We start from the raw sequence: 23,050 nt of genomic DNA on the forward strand, positions 1-23,050 counted from the left end.
TGTTATTCCCTGAAGTTTATATCAGAAGAAACTGTCCAAGTGTAACATGTAAAAGTGGTGGAAGGGGAACAAACTATTCTTAGGTCAACAGGCAGGCATGCCAGGCAGGCAAGTGCAAACTCCAAAAGCCTCACACTCAGCATTTAAGCAGGTTGTCCATAGAAAGCAAAAGGTGTCAGAAAAAAAAAATCCCCCTTCACCCACTAGCCCTGTGGCCTCAGCCCCTCAGCTGGTGTAATATACATGGTAGTAGAGAGTCTTATTGCGTAGCAGTGAGTAAGAATTGTCAAATTTAAGCAGGTAGATGCCTTCTCCTGGGTAGTCATGACAACCAGCCTGTACATCTCGATGACTATCCCTCCGATAAACTGGCATGATCTCCCCGTAGCGATTCCGCAGAGAACTCTTGGAGCCCATCTCCACATCTCCAATTGGGACAAGTCCTACATGAGGAAAGCAGCAGAAAGGTTTGGCTTTAGGTCAACAGGCAAGCAGCAGGGAAAGTCATAAGCCAAGTCCTGTCTCGAGAGACAAGGGGACAGACTAAGTTAACATTTCAAGGTCCTTCATAGTCCTCAAAGTATATAAATAGTTCAGGATTACAGGGATAACACACTGTGACATTTAGTAAGAAAACATTGGCTTCTTTTGCACTGGACAAGTGAAGGACTGGCTCTGAAGGAAAAAAGCCCACAATAATTTAAGTTAACCATAAAAGTTCAATTTTCCCTATTAGAACACAGTGGCATATGAAAGGATGGTGATGTTCTCTACTATTCAAGGCATCTGTAGACTTCCCAGCAGCCACAGACTGAATAGAAATAAATCTTACCCACAGTTACTTCAAAGAAATCAAGAGGAGAAAAGGTTTTGGGGAGATGCTGGAAAATGAAGGAATTCTCCTCATCTTATGAGCACAATTAGTTTGGTTCCTACTCATGTCATTATTATCACCCTGCAGCTGCCACCTTGACCTGTTGCACCACCTGGGCTCACTTTGGATAAACAAATGCCTAGACAGCCCTAACATTTTTACGTAAATGTCAGTGTTTCCCTGGATACAAAAATGGCAATGTGTGATACCTAGTATGAATCACAGAAGCTGGACAGGATCTTATCATATAGTACAACTACCTCAATGCAAAGATGAAGAAACTCAGAACTAAAACAATTTGCCTCAGGGGTCACCTTTTTAGCTAGTAGAAGAGTTAAGATCAGAGTCCCAATTACAAAACTCAGTGCAAGACTCTTTCCGTTACACCACTTAGGACACCATGGGGGAAAACCAGTGGTTTGTTTGGGTACAGTACATATGAATTTAGAAGGCTGAATGTTCTGGCACCAAACTATTTTCTGGAGCTATTTGCTAGACTGGATGTAACCATGTACCACCAATCTATATTCTATCAGTCCACCTGACTTCACCAGTTTAAAATTTAAAAAAAAAGGATTTCTTTCTTCCTGTTTTCCACATTATTTCAAGTTGCTCAGAGACAAGTCAAGGTCTAGTTCTGGAACTATAAGGGGCTCAGCCAACAGAAAAACTCCCAAACACAGAAGACTATGATTGAGCTAGTATCAGAAAAATTAGGTGATAACAGCTTCCCCAACTACTCTTTTTACCCAGTACATGGTCATAAGGATCTAATCACAGGGATAAATAGGACCAGAGTTTTCTGTTGGCAGAGGGCCATTCACCACATCCCAAAACAACCACCCTGGAGAAAGAGTAAGAGCACCCAATCCAGTCTCATGGCAGACTGCTGACCAGTGGCTTCTGTTGGCTAGGGGGACCAATGCCCACTACCTGGCCCCTCTAGAGCAACACAGGTGAAGCAGATTCAACCTGGCCCACTTGACCTTGCAATGCTCTTTAGAGACTGAATTTCTTTATTCATCTGCTACCCACTACTATCCCTTTGCCTTCATTTACTTCTGTTCCTATCCCTATACTTATCAATCACCAGTCATTTAGGAAAAGCTGTCCCTAGCCCCCAATTCCTGTGGTCTCCTCCCCATCTTCATTTCCCTTCAACCCTATTCCACATACATTCTGCTTCAACCCTGCTTACTGTGCCATCAGGAATTACTGTCCCAGAGTGAACAAACTCCCTTTCATTCTGACCCCCCTCCTTCCCCTTTCTCATATGCTTTTTCCATCTATTGGCCCTGACTAAGACCTCTATAATGACATTGCATCCCTTGCACCCCTGGCATTCTTCTTTCACACTGGATGCACTTTCTCTCATACCCCTCAACACACTGGTGCTAGAGGAGAAATTGGAATACTTATTACTCTCCACCATCATTTCCAAACTCTCCCTTTATTCTCTTTTTACTTAACAATCTTTTCTCTTTTGCAGTTCACACAATCTAAAATTTCCACCCAATTTGGGCTTTTTTGGTCTGTGTTTTCTTTCACAGCATGACTTACATGGAAATCTGTTTTGCATGACTGCACAGGTATAACCAATGTCAGATTGCTTGCCTTCTCAATGAGGTGGGGAGGGGGAGGGAGAGAATTTGAAACTCAAAATCTGAAAAAAAGAATGCTAAAATAATTTTTAAATCTAATTCAGAAAAATTAAAAAATTAAAAATGTAAATAAAAGATAAAATAAAATTTCCACCCAATTTGAATTATCCCCACATTATCCTCCCTCCTTATTCAAATCTTCAATTCCTGCCATTATACAAGGGGGCTTTCATATAAATTAAGAATAATGTTCCCTCAAACTCCTTAACCCCTATTTCCTTGTGCTCCTTAAATCCAATCAGTTACTCTTTCACTAAACCTCATCCACACCTAGGGAATGGTCATATTCTCAACATTACCCATAAATATGCCATTTTCCTAATGCCATAACCTATCATTCCACTGATCTTTATAGTTCGTCATCTTCTAAACCTATTTTTGACTTCAAGACCTCCAGCCCCTCCCGCAACAGTATTTTCTCAGACCTGCTCTGACTTCCCTTCCCTTCCTCTACAATCTCAACCTGAGAGTTAGCTATTTCAAAACTATACTGTCCTATTCTGGAATCCTTTGTCCCCTTCTAGCACCATTTTTCATCCCTTGCCAAACCTCAATTTTAGATTACTCTCACCACTGACCTCCTCCTTGGATACTCTCTTCTCTCAGTTTTTGTAACATTTCTTTCTCTTGGTTTATCTTCTATTTGTCTGACCACTTTTTCTCAGGCTCCTCTGTTCACTCATTGTCCATAATATAGCCCCTAAATATGAGTGTTTTCCAAGGTTTTCTCCAAAGTCCTCTTCTTTCTATATATACTCTCTCTCTGAGTAAGCTCATCAATTCCCATGGGTTGAGCTATCATATAACCAGCCCTAATCAGAATTTCAGTCCTGCATCACCAATTACCTTTAGGATATTTCAAACTGGATGTCCAAGAGTCAACTTAAACTCAACATGTCCCAGACCAAACTCATTATGTTTTGGCCTAAACCCTTCCTTCTTCCAAGCTTTCCTACTTATGTCAAATACATCACCATCCTTCTGGTCTCCCAAATTGGTAAACATGGAATTATCTTTAATCTTTCACCATTCCTCACCCCATATAACCAAACATATACCAATTATTTCCATTTCTACCTGCACAACATTTCTCACATCTGACTTTTTATCTCCCATTACACAGCTATCACCTTAGTTCAGGCCCCCATCATCTCTCATCGACCTCATGACAGCAGCCTCCAAAATGGCTGCTCCGCCTCAAGTCTCCCTCTGCTCCTATCTATCTTAAAATCTGCTACCAAAGTAGTTTTACTTAAATGTTGATCTGACTGTGTGACTATGCAATTGATAAACTCCATGGGCCTCCTATTGACTCTAGGACCAAATAACTTTTAAAGCCTACACTAATGGGCTTCAGTCTGTCTTTCTGGTCTCCTCCTACACCCTGAAATACAGCCAAACTGGCTTTTCCTCTCTTCCTCTGTTCCACATGACACTTCATCTCTTGTGCCTTTGTATTGGCTCTCCTCCATGCACAGCACCTCCTTACTGCTGCCCAACAAAATCCTTCATTTCCTTAAGATGCAGCCCCAGTATCATCTTCATGAAGTCCCTCCCCTAAGTGCTCATATCCTCCCTCCAAAACTATATTTGATAACTCTGTAAATATTTGTATTTATTCACTTGAAATTCATGCTGTATATAGTTTTATATTTCCTCAATGTCTCCTTCATTAGAATTTAAGTTCTTTGCATGCAGGAACTGTTTCATTCTTTGTACTTGTATCCCAAGCCACTGACATGGTATTTGGCACAGAGTGAGCACTTCATATACTTGTTGACTGACTGACTGATCTACACTACAGGACAAGAGACAGAACAAGAGCCAAAGGGTCTCAGAGAATACCTGGAAAAACATGAACAAAAGGGATCCATCAATCCATCAAACACACTTTAACAATGTATAACAATTGGAATGGAGAATAGCAGCAGCTGTTTAACTCCCACAGAATGAAACAAAATAATCCAGTCGGCTGTGGAAGTTCAGAGGAATGTAGGCCAACGGAATTTAATCACATAATTTGGAATTAGTCCAGGGCTTTGGGATAAACATCCTTTGACCAAGGAATTTCATAGAACAGTGGAACCAAACTCAAATAGAAATAGAGTGGCATTTAAACCATACAGGATTCCTGAGGATTGCATACTAAGAAAACCACATATTAACATTATCTATATTCTTGTGTATTTTTGTTTGCTTTGTTAAGCATTTCTCAGTTACATTTTGATCTGGTTCTAGCCACACCTCTGCCATAAAGCACCAATTTTATTTCTGATTTGATACATATTACCTGCCTTTCCCTAGTTAGCATTGTCCTTGGGACTGGCTCAGTATTTATTTAGAGGAAACAATGTTCCCAAATGAAGCACTAACATTAACTCCACCTGAGTGTTCTCTAAGAAACTACTTCAACTTTTAGCTCACAAGACCAAATGGGATTCTACGACCGGTTTACAGGAATATGACAGGGGCACAACGTGGCCATCTTAGAATAAGAAGGACCTGCAATAGCTCAGGATGTGAAACACACATGGGAAACTGCCAGCAAGGTTGGTGTCATACTTGCCTTCAATGCCTCCCTCCCCGTCCTCTTCATCATCCTCATCCTCATCACTGGACTCACTGACATGCACAGTGATAGCAGTGCTGGTTACAGGGGTCCAGTCAAAATAGACACCAAAGCCAATGTCATAACTATCAGTGGCAAATTCCCAAAAGAGACGCTTGCCATCAGGATGGGTGGGCACACGCACGGTTACCACTTCCCCACGCTTCACTACCAGCCGAGAACTCTTCATCTTGCTCATCTTGGCTTTGAATTCCTTCATCTTGGCAAAGGTCCATATGGATGGAGGAGACAGAGGAGGTGTTGAGACTGAAAGAAACAGAACACTTATCACAGGAGGAGGGACCCTCAGGAACAGTTAGAGAGAAGTGGCACTTAACTTACGGAAGCACGGTGGTATGAAAAGCATGTTTCCTACCCAGTTCTTTGACCTTGTCATCTCTCCTTTTTTTAACGATCCCATGCAAAGACAAACCACCCCTCTCTCCCAACATCTCACCTCTTCTCTGTTCTCCGAGGAGATCTGCAGACTCCAACTCAGTTGAAAGGATATCCACAGTTCCTGTGTCTCCTGTGTCTGACTGGATCATAACCATGTCTCCTGATCCTTTTGGTGCTTGGTATTTGCTCATCCGAACAACAGATTCCTGGTTGAAGGGCATGCACCAAAGGTCCTTATTAAAAGTCCTTATTATTTACCCTAAACAGTTCAGAAAGCTTCTGGCTAAAAGATAACTTCACCCTAACACTGGTATCAGTCATGAAAACATTTTTCCTCTCATCCTGCTTCAAAACCTAACACCCCATTTAGCCTTGATCCCCTCCTCTTCTCTCAATGATCAGGCTTCACTCTATTTCTTCTGGCCTCCTTCTATTCCTAGTTGTTATATTCTTATTTCAAAGATTTCTCCTTACTCCATCTACCTTTCACAACTTGCTCAACTCTACGCTTTCTAAAAATCTTTGCTGACAACTGTGATCATATTCATATTTTCTTTTGCATTAAATTTCTGCAACCTACTCTAAATGTTTTACTTCTTATCCTGCAGAGGCACCTCCCCAACTATTTTCATCTGTTCTTATGCCACCTGGGACTTAACTTTCCCTCCCACTGTGCCATGAATTCCCCTCCTACTTTCCCTATTCACCTCCCACTTTTCAGGTAACTGTCAATTAATACTTCACAAAAGCACAGTACAAATACACAAAACAAATACTTTCTTTTCTGTACCACCTGGCTCTGTGGTTCCATGTCTGAACTGCATTGTCTATTTACCTTGTCAGCACCCTGAGGTAGGGACTGTCTTGTTCAGTCCTAATAGTGCTCTGCAAATAATTATAATCTAATCACTGACACCAAGAACAGGGGGTTGGTTTTATATTTAAACACTGTTTTTGCTTCCAGAAGCCCGACCTGTAATTTACAGTATAAATGTAGTCAGCTTTGTCTTCTTAGATTCAAAGCCCTCTCTAACTCATGTGACTGGTTCATAATCTAATCTTGGATGTTTCCTTCAGATCACTATTCTACCTCTGCACGAAGAGAGAGGTGTGTTATTATTCCCTGGCTCTTTCTCCCGGTAGCAGTTAGCTTAATAGAAATGCTATACCTACTGGCAAAAGGACAGAATATATCACAAAGAAACTGGAAAAAGCTTTAGAGGCCCAAGTACTTTCATTTACAAGCAGTGCAACTGTGAACATGTGGAAACAGATCTAGTTTGTAATCCTTTTCCACAGTTTTCTCACAGGAGTATGGTTCCGGTGGTAAATCCTTCCAACTGTCCCCTGTGTGTATGTATAAGTCAGACCCCTTGAGATGGAGTTCAAAATGAGCCTTCTCTTCTCCCAAAGGAATATTTTTCCATTTGTCTCTTTAATACTTCCTCTACCCCTAATAGAATGAGGAGCTCTGCTACTGGTATCATTTCTCTGAAATCTTATCCAGAAACTTTAAGATTTCCTTTTATTTTTAAAGTAGGGAAGGGAGAGACAGAAACTAAAAGACAACCCAGTGATAGAGACATCACGGTGGAACAGAAAGAACACAGGACTTGGAGCCAGAAGAACAGGGTTAGGGTGTTGGTTCCGTTATTTGCCACTATTGGAACTGAAAGGTCACTTTTCATCTCTGTGCCTTAATTTCCTCCTCCATAAAATAAAGGGGTGGAACTAGACAACTTCTAAAGCTCTATAATTTTATCTGATTATTAATTAATCTGATATTCAGGCAGTTTTACGGATCATGGTATCACACTTTTGTTCAATTCATTATTGAAGCAGTTAATGTGCTGGAACAGAAGAGAGATGGAATTCTGTGAGAAGAGCTAGAAATATAAATGTGAAAAATTAGCCTTTCTAGTCTATAATTTGTTTCTACTTTTAATTCCCAAGTTATAAAACCAGACGAAACTTAAGAGGATAATTCCTAGACTATGGTATCATAAATTCTCCCCTTTTAAGATATGAAAATATGTGCTCCTTACCTCTTTAAGAAGTTGGTCTCCTGACAGTGTTTCCTGACCCACCAATGCCTGCTCTTCCAAAACACCATCACCTTTGCCAGGACTTTCCGCTACATCCTCAGTCACAGAAGATACAATCTGTGGCCTCTCAGAAGAAGATAATACATGAATTCAAAGGCTCTCTGGAGAAACACTGACTTTGGGGCAACTTTTTGAAGAAGCCCTCTCAGCGCTCTGTTCTGTTGCCTAGTGTCCTTATGTCTGCAACACTCCAGCTGACCAACCACTAAAATTTGGCTGACTTGAAAGTTTTAAAAACTAGGGCTCAGAGAGCAAAGTACCTGTCTCCTAGGATCCTTGCAATCACCTTTAAGGATAATAAACAAGAGAGAAAAGGAGGAATCTGAAGTTGTTCTACTTTTCACAAATGACATGGAGAAAATCAAAGAGAAGGTATCTTACTCAAACCAGAATAGCGATTACTAAAACAAAACTCATTTCAACTGAATAACAAGCAAATCTACTTGTTCTCTAGGGGTAAAGTCTTTCATTATTTCTTTTTACCACTAAAAAATCAAATGACTGCAAAAAAACATATGATGTCTCTTAAATCATTTTGGGGAAATAACTATATTTTGGAGTCAGTTTATTAAAAATATAAAATGGGATAAATCCTTCCATTTATTTATTACTTCCCTCAAATACGTAGAAAAGAGAATATTCAGTTTTATGTTTAAATATTTCCAGGATCTATTGTTTTACTGCTCTGAATATTCCCTCCACTGATGCAGTCATAACCCCTTGACTCCTTGGTAGACTTTCTTTGAGAGTTGCTGTGGCTGAAAAATTCATCAGCCTGGGACCAAGCCCCTGAATAACGTCCCCAAAGTTAAGTAGGCCTGTCTCTGAGTGATACACTCATCATCATCATTAGCCTCTCCACACAATTATCACTGGCCCTTACTTTTGAAACCTTTTCCAATTCGTAGAATTTGCCAACAAATGTTGGCATATGCTTTAAGAACTTGCCAAGGTCACCTCCATATCATTATAAGGCACTGGAGGAGAATTTCAATCTACCCCAGGGTGAAAGAATTGGTTTGTATAGGACTACCTATGAGAAACATGGACATACATAGTCATCGCGGGATCATAAGCCTTCGAGCTGGAAAGCTCATCTAGTTCAATCCCCTCATTTCACAGATTAGGAAACTGAGACCTGGGTAAATCAAGTAATTCATTCAAGATCATCCAGGTAGCAAGTGGAAGAGTTGGCATTTGTACCCTAGTTCCCTGACTACATGTCCAATAGTTATTAAAAAGTTGCCCCAACTACCATTTTTTTCAGCTAGCTAGAAGCATTCCTTAGGATTTACAGCATTAAAAAAAATCAGTAGATATGATCTATGAGGTTACTGTGTTGCTCCTCTTTTAACCCAACACATGAAACTGAATATTATGGCATATTTTAAACCTCTAGGCATGTTATTTTTATTTGAGAAAAAGGAACAATAATTATGATCTATTACCACAGGCCCAATCCATACCTGAACAAGAATCCCTCTCTAGCACATCCCCAACACATGATAAACCCAATTTTTCTTTTAAGATGCCCTAGTGACAGGTAACCTCCCAAGAGAGCTCATACTACTTCTGGATAGATCTAATTGTCAGAGTAGACTTTTTTTCTCATATCAGACCTAAATCTGTGTCTCTGAAACATCTACCCATCGTTTCTGGACAACCCTTCTAGTATCTGAAGAAAGCTATCCCCCACCCTCCAAATCTTCTCATCTCCAGATTCAGCTCCTACATAATGAGGAAGATGCATTATTTCAGATTATTTGCCTGAACTCACTGTATACTGTTTCTAAAATGGAGTCTTTCCTTTCCCTTTAGTACCTTCCTTTCCCGGTTGTTGTTCTTCAGTTGTGTCTGATTCTTTTTTACTCCATTTGGAGTTTTTTTCCCCAAAGACACTGGGGTGGTTTGCCATTTCCTTCTCTAGCTCATTTTACAGAGGAGGAAAATGAGGCAAACAGGGTTAAGTGACTTGCCCAGGGTAACACAGCTAGTAAGTGTCTGAGGAAGGATTTAAACTCAGGAAGATGAGTCTTCTAGACTCCAGGCCCAGCACCTTGCCATCTAGCTGCCTTTCCATAGGTACTAGTTTCCTAACCAAAAAGATCTGTTACATACCACATGAAACAGTGGCATTGCATTACTATTCATGACAGTCTTTTGTTCTCTGAAGAACTCTGGGGTAGGAGGTTAGAAGTAAATTAAATTGCAAATTACTCAATGCCTATGATAAACCATAGTTAAGAGAAAAATACCCATTTCAAGTCCTTTGCTCTCCCCTGACCTGGAAAAGGTGAGACCAAAAAAGTGTATTCAGTGGCAGGAGGAAGGAAGCATTCAGTCTGTTTCACTGGAGATCGAAGTGGTGTAAAAAAAAATAAAACTATCATTTTTGACAGAGATGTAAAATAATTACTAAACCTAAGTCTAGTAAACACGGCCTTACCATGTGCTGAATTTTAAAAAACAAACCTAAATGTCACCTTGCCTAAGACCATTCTTTTTCCTCTCCTAAGATAAGTATACTTAAGATAAGTGTATTTGATATTAAAAGGAAAAAAGGTCTTCTGGGATAGCAGCTCCTTCAATTCAACGTGCTGAAAATCTGTAAAATGAGAGGATTATATTAAATTACCTCCCAGCTCTAAATCCTATGATTCTATGAATAAGGAGCAGAGTAAGGAACAGAAAGACAGAATTAAGAAAACTGACAGCTGTTCCTATTCTGTAACTAGGGTAATAGAAAGAGCACTGTAAAATAGAGAAAATATTTGTACTATGTGACTAACTGGGCTGTTGAGAAAGTTCTTTGTCCATTGTAAGACAGTAAAGAAATATGAGCTATTATTTAATAAAATTCCCAAGAGTCTTTGGAGGCTGTTTCTTCTAAAGTGTCTGTTATGTTCAATAACCTAAAACCTTAAAAACAGAACAAAGTCTCTTTGAATAATAGATAGCATTTATGTAGCCCTTTTAAGATTTTGCAAGGCACTTACAAATATTATCTTCTTTTATCTTCACAAAAACTCTAGGAGATAGATGCTAATATTATCTCCATTTTACAAATGAGGAAACCAAGGCACAGAGGTTAAATAACTTGCCCAGGGTCCCAAAGCAGGAAGGGGACAGATTTGAACTTAGGTCTTCCTGTCTCAAGGTCCAGTAGTCTACTCATTGTTTTGTCACCTTGCTGTTCATAACTAACATTCTGAATTCTGGAAAAGAAGGAACTTTTCCCTTAGAGACTGACAGAAAGAGAAGAAAATACGGATAGGCATAAGGGGGAAAAAAATCCCACAACCCACTTGTATGACTTGGCCATGCAAAAAGAACATTGGACTTGGATTCAGAAAATGGACCTTTTGTGGCCCTTCTAGCTGTGTCACCCTGGGCAAGTCATTTCACCTCTAAAGCAAGAATAATAAACTTGCACTACCCTAAATCACAGGGTTATGAAAATGAGATATATGTTATGATATACAGAGATAATGCATGAGATATATTATAATGTTTACATTTACATAGCACTTGCAGGTATCAGTCTATTTTACAGATATTACCAAACCCCAAAGGGAGTCATGAAGAGCAGGACGTGACTCAAATGACTGAACAAGAACAACAAGCAGAGGACAGTCAGTTAAGTAATGGTCTTTTTGAACCTTCCCCATTCATATCTTTAGATGATAGGCAGGGAGATTACAATATAAATATGGACTGCCTATTAAAAAATGGAAAACCCTCCAACATTTTTATATAAATATACTTTGAGTCTTCTCTTCTGTCTTATATATATCTGAAAAGAACAACAGTTGACATCTGTATTCAATTCTGGTCTGGCCACCTTTCTAAGTAACTCCTCTTCATGCAATTTACTTTCTGGCCAAACTGATCTATTTGCTGTTCCAGAGACACCATGTTTCCCATCTTCTAATTCCATGCCTTTGCAAAGGCTAGTTCCCAGACTTGAAGACACTTCCTCCTCTTAGAAAGCTATTTTTCTCATAGGGTCTTTCCTGATCAACACCCTCCCCCAAGCAGTTACTACACTACACTTTGTGTTTACTTTAATTTAAATACCATGTTTCATTTCTCCTGGTAGAATGTAAGTTCCTTGAGGGTAAGGTCTGTTTTGTTTGACTTTGTAACTAACACAATGTCGGGTACACAGTGAATGCTTTAACAAATACTTGCTGATGATCATAAACTTAATCTCATTTGCAACCCTATGACATAGGGGCTTATTGGTGCCCCATATTATAGACAAGTAAACTGAGACTTGGAGAAATCAAGGTGATTTGCCCACAGTCCCAAAGCTAATATGTATCTGAAATGGCATTGAAGCCAAGAATTACCGATTCTGAGTCTCTCTCCATTAGAGTAGGCTGCCTCTCATCTGACCAAGAAACTATGCTTAAAATGTCTCAGTGAGTCTGATTTCTGTAATAAAGTTTAATGAGAAAACTAGTAACTTAAAAATAGGTATCACAACCTATTAAACAAAATTCAGGACAGATGATCTAAGTAGGACAAAATGGAACCTATCCCTTATTTTTACTTGTCTCTTCCTGAGGCCTGCTACTCTCCTCCTCTCTTTGAGTCCTAAGGCAATAAGAAAAGATCCCTAGAAGTTTTGGGGTCTAATTATTTCAAAGAGCTGCTCCTCTTACCTGCCAGGTGAGGATGAAGGTTCCTGATCAGAGGCAGTCATCAATGAGGAAGAAATATCACTGGTTCTGTGTTCTGGATCCTCATTTTCTAAGGAGGCAAAGAAACAAGAGAAAATAATTTAATATTCAAGCAAAGACAGACAGGAAGCACACTGTTAATTATCTGACAGATTTGCTTGAAGGGAAAATGTTAACAAGTTCTCTTTTTCTCAGCATATTCAGGGCAAGGTCTTTACCCTGGAAGGATAAACACATATATTTTTCAAGTTATTCAAATCCAGTCATTCTATAATCACAACCCATTTGTGTGACAAGAACATATTTACCAAAAGGGTTTCTTGCCTAACTAACTCAGGCATACTATTCAATCAAGAATAAATCATTCCTGGAAAGCAAAAACATTCTAAGTATATCTAATACAAGACCAATCAAAGAAAGAAGAATATGGATAAAATAGACTAATGTTTTGGAAAACCATCTTTGAATCTACCAGCTGTAATTCTATGACACAAGACTAAATTCATTCCTTTATTCACTTCATTCAACAAAGATTGACTGAATACTATTAAATGGTTGGGATACATAGAAAAGAAATGTTAAGGTTCAGACCCCCTCTTTTAAGGAAAATTCCAGCTTATTTATCTATAGTTTCTGAAATTCATTTTTTACCACTTCTAAAAAATCAAAACACCGGCCAAATCCTAGTCAGCTTGCATCTTTACTGTTCTTTATCCATGAGTTCTCACAGAAACAAACAATTATTCAATCACTTCTGCAGGCTTTTCCAATACTCAGTAATTCATCTGGCCCTGGTGACTTGAATTCATTTAAACTATCTATGTACTACTGTCTCTATATTGGGCTTCAATTTCCTCTTGTCAATGTTAGCTTTCATGTTTGAAGACCAACTTCATTACACAACATGGAAGAGTTGAGCAGGTTTGTCATCTGTTAACAAGACATCAGCTCCCAAGTCCTGTCCCTCCCTTGGTCATCATCTAAACTAAAAATTTATGAAGGCTATTTCTTTCTTTACACAGAAAAATCTTTTTTTAAAAAAGAGGGAAATAACAAGGTTTATAAAATATAATATAAAATCAACTAGCCCAAGGACATTTTCAAAAGGGATTAAGTACTAATTTTCAGAACATAAAAATACATCTAGGAAAGAAATACTTAAGAAAAGGTCATTTTCTGCTGAATCAAAAGGCAGAATGCTTACAGGGAACTAGTTAAATCTAGGATATCAGCATCATGGTCTTCACAGTATCTTGACATCATTATATGTACACAGTTATTTTCAGAATTAAGAATAAAATGTTTCTGAAAAACTGGTAAGATGGCTACATAAAATTTTTAAGTTAAAAAAGAATTCTCTGGATTATTTTTAAATTAAGTGATATGGGGATAGCTAGGTGGTTCAGTGGATAGAGCACTGACCCTGGAGTCAAGAGGATTTGAGTTCAAATCCAGCCTCACACACTTGACACTTACTAGCTGTGTGACTGGGCAAGTCACTTAACCCTGACTGCCTCCCAGTAAATTAATTAATTAAGTGATATAGGTCACCTAACCCTGACTGCCTCCAAAAAAATAAAGTGATATGGGTAGGAACTCCGGGGGGGGGGGGGGGAACTATGAAAAAACTATGAAAAAAACTTTAATTAGATTCAGAGGGGCAGTAAGGGATGAAAGTAGACAGCAAGAGACATAGTTCTATAGTCAGAAGTATAAGGGGAGGGAAAGCAGCCCTGCTTTACAAAAGGAGACAATTATGTGACTCCACTTTTTTTAAAAATGCCTGACTTTAGTGAGTTGGAAAAAAACAAAGAAAAAGCAAGATGTATTGATAAAAATGTACCTTATCTGACAAAATTACTAATAAAAATTTGTGAAGCAAATTTCCGTTCAGGTTCTGGGATTGGCCAGATGACCTCTGCAACACCTTCCAACTCACAAGTCTTTGAAGTTCAGCAAACATGATAGAGAAGAATGGTGACTGTACACTTCAAAGAGGCAGCAGGGTACTGGAGAGGTCAAATGAGATAGGAGAGGAAGAAAAAGGAAGTCTAAGAATAATCCATAATGTATGACTCCTAAAACAAAACTGAGCATGGTCAAGTGAGAAAAGAAGTTCAATTTTAGAAGAACCTGTTCTGCATCTAATACAACTTTCAAAATGAGAATTCTTTTTCCAGACAGTATTAGAAGCCTCATATCAGGGTTTCCTTACATTGCTATAGATTCCTATGCAGTGCCCAGGCCATGCTTCCCACCCACCCCCCCCACCCCCCCACCCCGCCCCCCGCAAAAAAAAAGTCAAGAAAGCAAATGATTTGATTATTAGGTCAAGATTTTTCAGAAGAGTTCTCATAAAACTATAAATCTAATAATGTTAGAGAAAGGGCATATCCACTCTTAGATTGGGAGATAATGATTTCATTTTTTTAGGTTTAGAGGAATTGATGTTATTATTTACAGATGGGAGATACTGAAACAAAAAAACTGTCAACATCTATTTAACAACTAAGTTATAAGACCTTTTAAAACTCCTGAGCAGCATGCTTTCTCCCATTCCTTTTAATTCTTCTATGCAACATAAGTAATGTAAAAATGTGTTTAATAAGAACGTATGTATAGAGCCCATGTAAGATTGCATGCTGTCTTGGGAAGGGAGGGGGAGAAAATTTAAAACTTATGGAAGTGATTGGTGAAAATTAAAAACAAAGAAATAAGTAAATTTGAAAATAAAAAATAAAACTCCTGAGTAGGACACCAAGAGATCTAGGTTTTGGAGTCCTTGTCTGGGATCATTAATACTAATGTTACAGAATCATAGAAGTGTTAGGCTTGAAAAGGGCATTAGAGACCATCTGGTCTTATACTTATTTTACAGATGGGGAAACTAAGAGGCCCAGAGAAATGAAATGACATGCCCAAGATCACAAAGCTAGTTAGAGGCACAGCTAGAATTAAAATACCCAGGTCTTCTGGGTCCTCTTTCCTAGGCCATCACCGATCATCTTGACTTTTGTCTTGCCACTGGACTCTCATGATTTGGGAGGAGACTGAAACTGATGACTTTGTACAGCTCTGCCTCGTTTACATTCAAACCAAGCTCAAGTCAAGACATCATCTAGTGATATCATGGGTCCTATGTGAGACTGAAGGAGGAAGAACAAAAACATCATTGGGACAGCGATTATATTGCTGCCTTAGCAGTAAAAATGCCAATCAACTAATGGACACTGAAGTATCTGCTTTTTACAAGGTGCTATGAAACAACCAAAACCAGTCAGGAACAACACTGATCTCAGCTGATGTTAGTGCACTCTTCCATCCCCCAAACTCCCTAGTATTCATTTTGCATATATTATTTGTGTATGTACCTAAATACATACTGCTTGTCTCCCCTGTTAGAATGTAAGATCTTTGTCTTCATAACTCATTGCTCAACACATATTAAGTGCTTATTAAATGTTCATTGGTGGATGAAAAAGTATATCATTTAAGACAAAACTATAACAGGAAATTAGAAGATAAAAGGAATAGATGCTGTATACCAGCTGCATACTGTATTACTTCAGAACCATGAACGACCGCATCAACTCTATTTCTACAGCTTTAATTGTTCAATATCTTATGGACAAGACAGACAACTATCAAAGCAGCAGCGTGCTCTACTGCAGAACTTCTTCCCTTAGTGCCCATGAAGACCCCCTAGATTAAGACAAATGATGCAACACTTATGTGAAGTATTTTACTTTCTGAAAATCAACTTGTTCTTTTGGGAACTGAAGAACTCATACACCCCCTAAGCGGAAGAGGTTATGAAAAAACAATTGTATTAAATAAAACAAGTACATCTTGATAACTGAACTATGGCAGCTCCTGGCTGATTTCTTACCAAGACTTTAGTTAATAATAAACATGTGACTCTCCAAAAGGTATGCTTCAAGAAATTTTAAAAATGAACCATAGTTATCTGGGATGGCTGCTAGTAAGCAGAAAACTGAATCACTTTTCTAAAAGGAGATTCTCTCTCTCTCTCTCTCTCTCTCTCTCTCTCACTCACTCATACACACACACACACCATCTTTCTTATTATTTATTCTCCTTTGGGAGAATATAACAGCATTTTTATTCAATCTCATTCTTTTTGGGTAGTTGCTTGTGTGTCATATTATTCTCTAGGGAAGAGGAAAGAAGAATGTGACCAGATGACTTCCTCTTACACTTTGCAGCTTGCAGAGTTTCCTCTTAAGGCTACCATACTGTGACAGAGCTAAGTCCAGTATCCCAGCATCTCCTACCACGTTTTCATCCAAACCTTAAGCAACTTCTTAGGTATTACAATTGTAATCCTTCAATACAATTAAAAATCTTTCAGAAATTGACTTTTTATAAGTGTGGCTGGGAAAAGCTTAACCATACAGGTTTCATCTATTTATCTTGAACATTAACAAGGTTAAAGAAGGGAGGGGTAAGTCAGTTATTCCTCCTAACTTCCAAATCTATCAATGGTATCACTTTCCCTTAACCCAGGCTCAAAATCTTAGAGTCATCTTTGACTCACCACTCTCTTTATGTCCTGAAATCCTAAATTAAATAAAAATTTCTCCTATATTTATCCCTCCTTCATTCCATTAAAATTTTTATTCTAAATTTAACCAAAAAAATTTGAATATTTTCATATACAAAGAAAAATGAAACAAAATTATGTGAAACCATATTTTTAGTAATATGTAACCATTTTAGTAAAAAAAACAATTTTTTTAGTACATAAATACAGCACATTACTTTCAAAATTGTCTTCCTAATTTGTTTCTTTCTAAACTTCCTTCTGTTAACTTGTATGCATGTTTAACAATGCTTCCATAACCTACTTTTCTTTTACTTTGGCAATACAACCTCTCCCTCACATTTCCCCTCCTGTGCAAATGAAAAAGGGAAAATTACAATCTCTGTAATAACTAAGCATAGTTAAGAAACATAAATCCACAAATGTGCCATTTCCACAAAACGTATATCTCATTCTGCACCTCGAGTCTATTATCTCTTTGTTGGGAGATAGGCATGCTTCATCATTAGTACTTTGGATTTGTAGCTGAGCTTAGTTCCAAAATGATTTCCAGAATGGCTAGACAAATTCACAGCTCCATTAGCAGTGAATTAATGTGTCCATTTTCCCCAAGGGCAACTAGGTGGCACAGTGAATAGAACACTGGCCCTGGAGTCAGGAAGACCTAAGTTAAAATCTGACCTCAGACACTTACTAGCTGTGTGACCCAGGCAGAGTTACTTAACCCTGTCTGTCTCAAGTTTCCTTACCTATAAAATGAACTAGAGAAGGAAATGGCAAAGTACTCCATAGCTTTGCCAAGAAAACCCCAAATGAAGGCACAACTGAAAATGACTCAACAACACATCTTTCCCATTTTCCTTTTTTGTCGTCTTTGCCAATCTTCTGGGCATGAAGTGGAATGTCAGAGGTGCTTTACTTTGCACTTCTCTAATTATTAGTAATTTTGGAGCATTTTTATGTAGCTATTGATAGCTTGGATTTCTTCCTTTAAAAACTACCTGTTCATATCTTTTGACCATTTATCAATTGGGAAAAGGATCTTTTGCTTATAAATTCTAAAACTGACTTTTCATTAGACACCACTTTCATCATTAAAAACAAATATGAAAGAGCTTTAGAGTAGGAGTCAGAAGAACTAACTAAAATCATCTAGTAAAACAACTCATTTTGGGAAAAGGACCCATGTGTACAAAAATATTTATAGCAGCTCTTTTTGTGGTGGCCAAGAATTGGAAATTGAAGGGATGCCCATCATTCAGGAAATGGCTGAGCAAGTTGTGGCATATGAATGTGATGGAATAATATTGTGTTATAAGAAATGATGAGCAGGCAGACTTCAAAAAAAATCTGGAAAGACTTATATGAACTGATGCTGAGTGAAGTGAACAGAATCAGAACACAGTAACAGCAACATTGTGTGATAACTAGCTTCAGTAGACTTAGCTCTTCTCAGCAATGCGAGGCTCTAAGACAACTCCAAAAGACTCATGATGGAAAATGCTATCCACATCCAGAGAAAGAACTATGGTTCTTTTTATAGTCTGGATGCAGATGGAAGCATATCATTTGCTCTCCTTTTTTTCTTTTTTGTTTCTTCTTTCTCATGGTTCCTTCCATTATTTCTAATTCTTCTTTGCAACATGACTAATTTGAAAAAATGTTTAATATGAATGTGCATGTAGAGCCTATATCAGATTGTGCACCATCGTGGAGTGAGGGGAGAGGAGAGACAAAGTAAATTTGGAACTCGAAATCTTATGGAAGTGAATGTTGAAAACTAAAACTAAATAAATGAATTAATTTAAAAAGCATTATATAAACTTTTTAAAATAAACATCTCATTTTACAGATGAGGAAAGTGAGGCCCAGAAATCTTAAGTGAGTTTCCCAAAGTCACAAAGGTAATAAAATAAGTAAGAAAGTCAGGATTTTTTTTACCCAGATCCCCTGACTCCAAATTGGGTTTTCTTTCCACTGTATCATGCTGTTTCATATCAATTACATGTGGAATCTTGAGCAAATTATTTAACCTATCAATGAGTCTCAATTTCCTCAACTATAAAATAAGGAGTTGGGACCAAATGATTTTTATGGTTCCTTTCCTGTTTTAAAAATGTTTCATGAAATTCCTCGTTTTCTTTTATCTAAACCCTACCCATCTTGCAAGGTCCAGTTCAAGGTCTCCCTTAACTGCTGGAGGATATTGAAAAATGTAATTATATAGTCCCATACTGTTTGTTTTAGTTTCAAGTAAACTCATTTTGTCTCTCCAAATAAATTATAAGTTCCGCTGGGGAAGGGATTATGCATTGTGTTTCCAAATTCTCTCACTTCATTAGCATAATAATGAACATGTAAGTATTTGTTGGCTGATATTTAACATGAATTATTCCAGCATACTCCAATGGATAAGTGATCTCATTAATAAACATACTCCTCCCAAAGATGTAGGTGAGAGATGCGTTGTAAAGAGCTATTCCTGACTCTGATACTATGCGACCATGGGCAAGTCATTTAACTTTTCTCAGGCTCAGTTTTCTCAAGTGGAAAACAAGGATAATAATACTATTTTATAGGGCCTTTGCCCACAGGGTTGATGTGAAGATGAAATAAGATAATATTTGTAAGCACTATAGAAATGCCTGTTATCAACCCAAATCAACATATCTTCCATCTAATCAAAATTCTTGTAGCTGCTATCTACACAACTCCAGGGTATCTGCAGGGTATCTCTTTTCTTCCTCAATGAGTTCAGTACATGGCTCATCATTTATCTTCTCCCCAACTCCTGCCCTCATACTAGGAGACTTGAACATACATACCGACACTCACTTAAACACCCTAAATGCCCAAATTCTCAACCTTCTTACTTCCAATGATCTATTCCTCCTCTCTACCTTAGCCACATAGAAGGGTGCTCACACTCTTGGATTTTTTCATCACCCACAAATGTTTCACTTTCAGTTTCAAGAACTCTGAAATCCCCTTATCTGATACCTCTCCCTCTGCTTTCCCTTACAAAAACCACACTGTGACCTCCAATCTCCCACTACATCGCCCCTGTACTGGCCACTCTCTCAACTTTTTTCCCCATCTTGACTCCTCAGTGAAACAATTCAACTCTATATTGTACCCTTGAGTCTCTTACCCACTTCTTATATTGCTGATTATGCCCTGCCAAGCTTCAGCTTTGAATCATTCCCATTATCCACTACCATTGCCCCTAAACATATCTTGCTGAATGAATATGGAGAAAAATCACACAACCATTCTGATTGGGTCTTCTATAAATTTATATTACACAGTACCTTCACTGGGTCTTCCTTCAGGGCTGCTAGGCAATCAGTCCTTCTACACCTCCCTTATCAATTCACTATCCCATTCTCCACAGTGTTCTTTCAAAGCTTTTCATTATTCCTCAAACCTCCCATGACTTTCCCCTTCTTCTACCCTCTCAGTTGAAAACCTCATATTTTACAGAAAAAGTTAAGTCCATTCACTAGGAGCTCCCTCTTCTTCCCTCCTCCTCAACTCATATCATGCAGAGATGTCTTCTACTACTATCACTTCCTTCATCCCTGTCTCACATGAAGAGGTAGCCCTACTTCTTGCCAAGGCAAACCTCTCTACCTGCACAAGGAATCCCATTCCATCTTGTTTCCTCCAACAGATTACTCTCCTTCTCACCCCGCCCCAGTCCCATCATCCCCACTTATTTTCAATCTTTTCTTATCTACTGACTCGTCTACTGCCTACAAATATGTCCATGTCTCCCTCATCCTGAAAAAAACCCACACTTGATCCTTCCATTACTACACTATCATCCCATAATCTTTTCTGCCCTTTGTGGCTAAACTCCTTGAAAAAAGCTCTCTACAATACAAGTGCCTCCACTTCTTCCCCTTTTCCTCTCTTTTTAACTCCTCACATTTAAGTTTTTGACTTCATCTTAGTCAAAAGAAACTGTTCTCTTCAAAGTTACCAATGATCTCCTAATTGCCAAATCCAATGGCCTCTTCTTAACTCTCATTCTTCTTGACCTTTCTGAAGACTTTGACACTGTCAATCTCCTCCTTCCCTTTGACACTCTCTTCTCTCTAGGCTTCTGGGACACCACTCTCTGGGTTCTCATCCTACCTATTTAACCACTCTTTCTTGGTCTCCTTTGCTGTATCTTCAACTAGATCATATCTGCTAATTGAGAGCATCACTCACACTCTGTCCTGGATCCTCTTTGCTTTTTCTTGTCTGCTACTTCACTTAAGCATCTCATCAGCCTCCACGGATTTAATAATCATCTCTATGCTGATGATACTCCAATCTGCTTATCTAACCCTAAACTCTCTGTTGACCTCCAGTCAATCTCCAACTTCCTTTCAAATATCTTAAAGAAGACTGTCTAGTACACATCTTAAATCAACACATTTTTGAACTCATTATATTTTCCCCTAAACCCAAACCACTTCTAAACTTTTCTAGTATTTTCAAGGGCACCACCATCATTCCAGTCTCCTGGACTCACAACCTACTTGTCACCCTCTATTCCTAATCATCTTTCACCCTCCAAATTAAAACTGTTGCCAAGGTCTACTGATTTCACCTTTGCAACAGTCCTCAAATATACCCCCTTCTCTTTCTGTGATAACTGCTATCACCCTGGTATAACATTCATTACCTCATTCCTAGATTGCTGAAATAGTCTGCTCATTGGTCTGCTTGCTGTAAAGTCTCTTTCTACTCTAGAACATCCTTCAGCCACCAAAATGATTTTCTAACAACAGCCCAAAGCTTGTTCATATCATCTATATCATCCCCATACTTAAAAAATTCCAATGGTTCTGTACCACCTTCAGTATCAAAAACAAAATCTTCTGTTTGTCATTCAAACTCCTTTATAACCTAGTCCCCTCCTACTTTTCCAGTCTTCCTACACCTTACTCCCCTGCCATGTACACTCTGATCCTGTGACAATGACCTCCTTGATTTTCTGTGAACAAGACATTCCATCTTTTGGCTGCAGACATTTTCCCTGGCTGTTTCTCATGCTTAGAACACTGTCCCTCCTCATGGTCACCTCTCGGCTTCCCTGGATTCCATCAGGTCCTAGCTAAAACATACCTTTATATAGGAAGCTTTTCCCTTTTAGTTCTTTCCTCTATTAATTATTTCCTGTTTATCCTGTATATAGTTTGTTTGTACATATTTGTTTGTTGTCTTTTCCATTAGATTATAACCTCCTCAAGGGCAAAGACTGCCTTGTGCCTTTCTTTGTGGTCAGGAGAAATAGTAGGTGCTTAATAAATTACTTATTAACCTTCAATCCCATTATTATAAACCCAATGTCATACAGTTTGTTGGGGGAGGGAGGAGGAAATGGGAATATGTCTCAGAGGGGACCTTAACATGCTCCCTTGAGTATTCCCTGTAGCTAGCAGCCTGGGAAAAAAATCAGTCAAAGGAGGATCCAGCTGGAAACCAAAGAAAAATATTCAGAGACAAACACCAAGACATTTTAAGCTTCCATAGAAAAGTCATGGGAAAGAGTTTTAAGGTTCTCTTCCCTCATCCTTTGGGGGAGGTAGGGATAGGAGAAATAAGTGGGCAAAAGAGGGATCTCCAGAGATACCTGACCAAAAGGAAACCATATAACAGACATAAATTCTATCATGGGTCTTTCGAGTGGTCAAACGGATGGCCTTCTGTAGTATTGAGGGTTACAGTATGACAGATTATATTTATACCTTGATTTCAAAAATGGATTAATAATTGCCATGATAAACTATACCTTATTTTACTTCCTCAAAAATAGCACCAATTAGCCCACCTCTTTTAGGGTTGTAGGAAGGGTGATGAGGAAAAAAGAGAGTGGTATTTGGAGTCTATTTCTTGTTGAAGTAACCTACTACTAAATTAAGAGCCAGTGAAGAGGGCAACATCAACAGGGGTTGATGTGACAACCAGGAAAAGGGCATAGCTACTGAATAGAGGGGCCCAAGGACAAGAGCTGAAGGGGTATGTTTGGGGGAGGGGGGGGTGTTTGAAGAGGTGGGGGATAGCTGGGTGCTGGCCTGGCCAGAGGAGAAGAGAAAGGCAGATGTATTGTATAAAGCACTAGAAGTAGATGTAGTGTATAAAGTGCTAAATGTACAGA

At 38.6% G+C, this 23,050-nt stretch overlaps 1 protein-coding gene across 1 annotated transcript in view; it reads right to left on the reverse strand.

The window, feature by feature from the left end:
• Positions 1-23,050, reverse strand: part of TMED8 (transmembrane p24 trafficking protein family member 8) — a 24,535-nt gene continuing 1,485 nt past the window's right edge. The window contains exons 2-6 of the mRNA XM_072622360.1: positions 12,315-12,402; positions 7,588-7,711; positions 5,601-5,748; positions 5,102-5,410; positions 1-443 (exon numbers count right to left, since the gene is read on the reverse strand). Of these exons, the coding sequence (XP_072478461.1) occupies positions 226-443; positions 5,102-5,410; positions 5,601-5,748; positions 7,588-7,711; positions 12,315-12,402 (887 nt within the window). The 3' untranslated portion in view covers positions 1-225. The remainder of the gene's footprint in view (positions 444-5,101; positions 5,411-5,600; positions 5,749-7,587; positions 7,712-12,314; positions 12,403-23,050) is intronic.

This window comes from Notamacropus eugenii, chromosome 7 (genome assembly GCF_028372415.1).
Source record: "Notamacropus eugenii isolate mMacEug1 chromosome 7, mMacEug1.pri_v2, whole genome shotgun sequence".
Lineage (NCBI taxonomy): Eukaryota > Metazoa > Chordata > Mammalia > Diprotodontia > Macropodidae > Notamacropus > Notamacropus eugenii.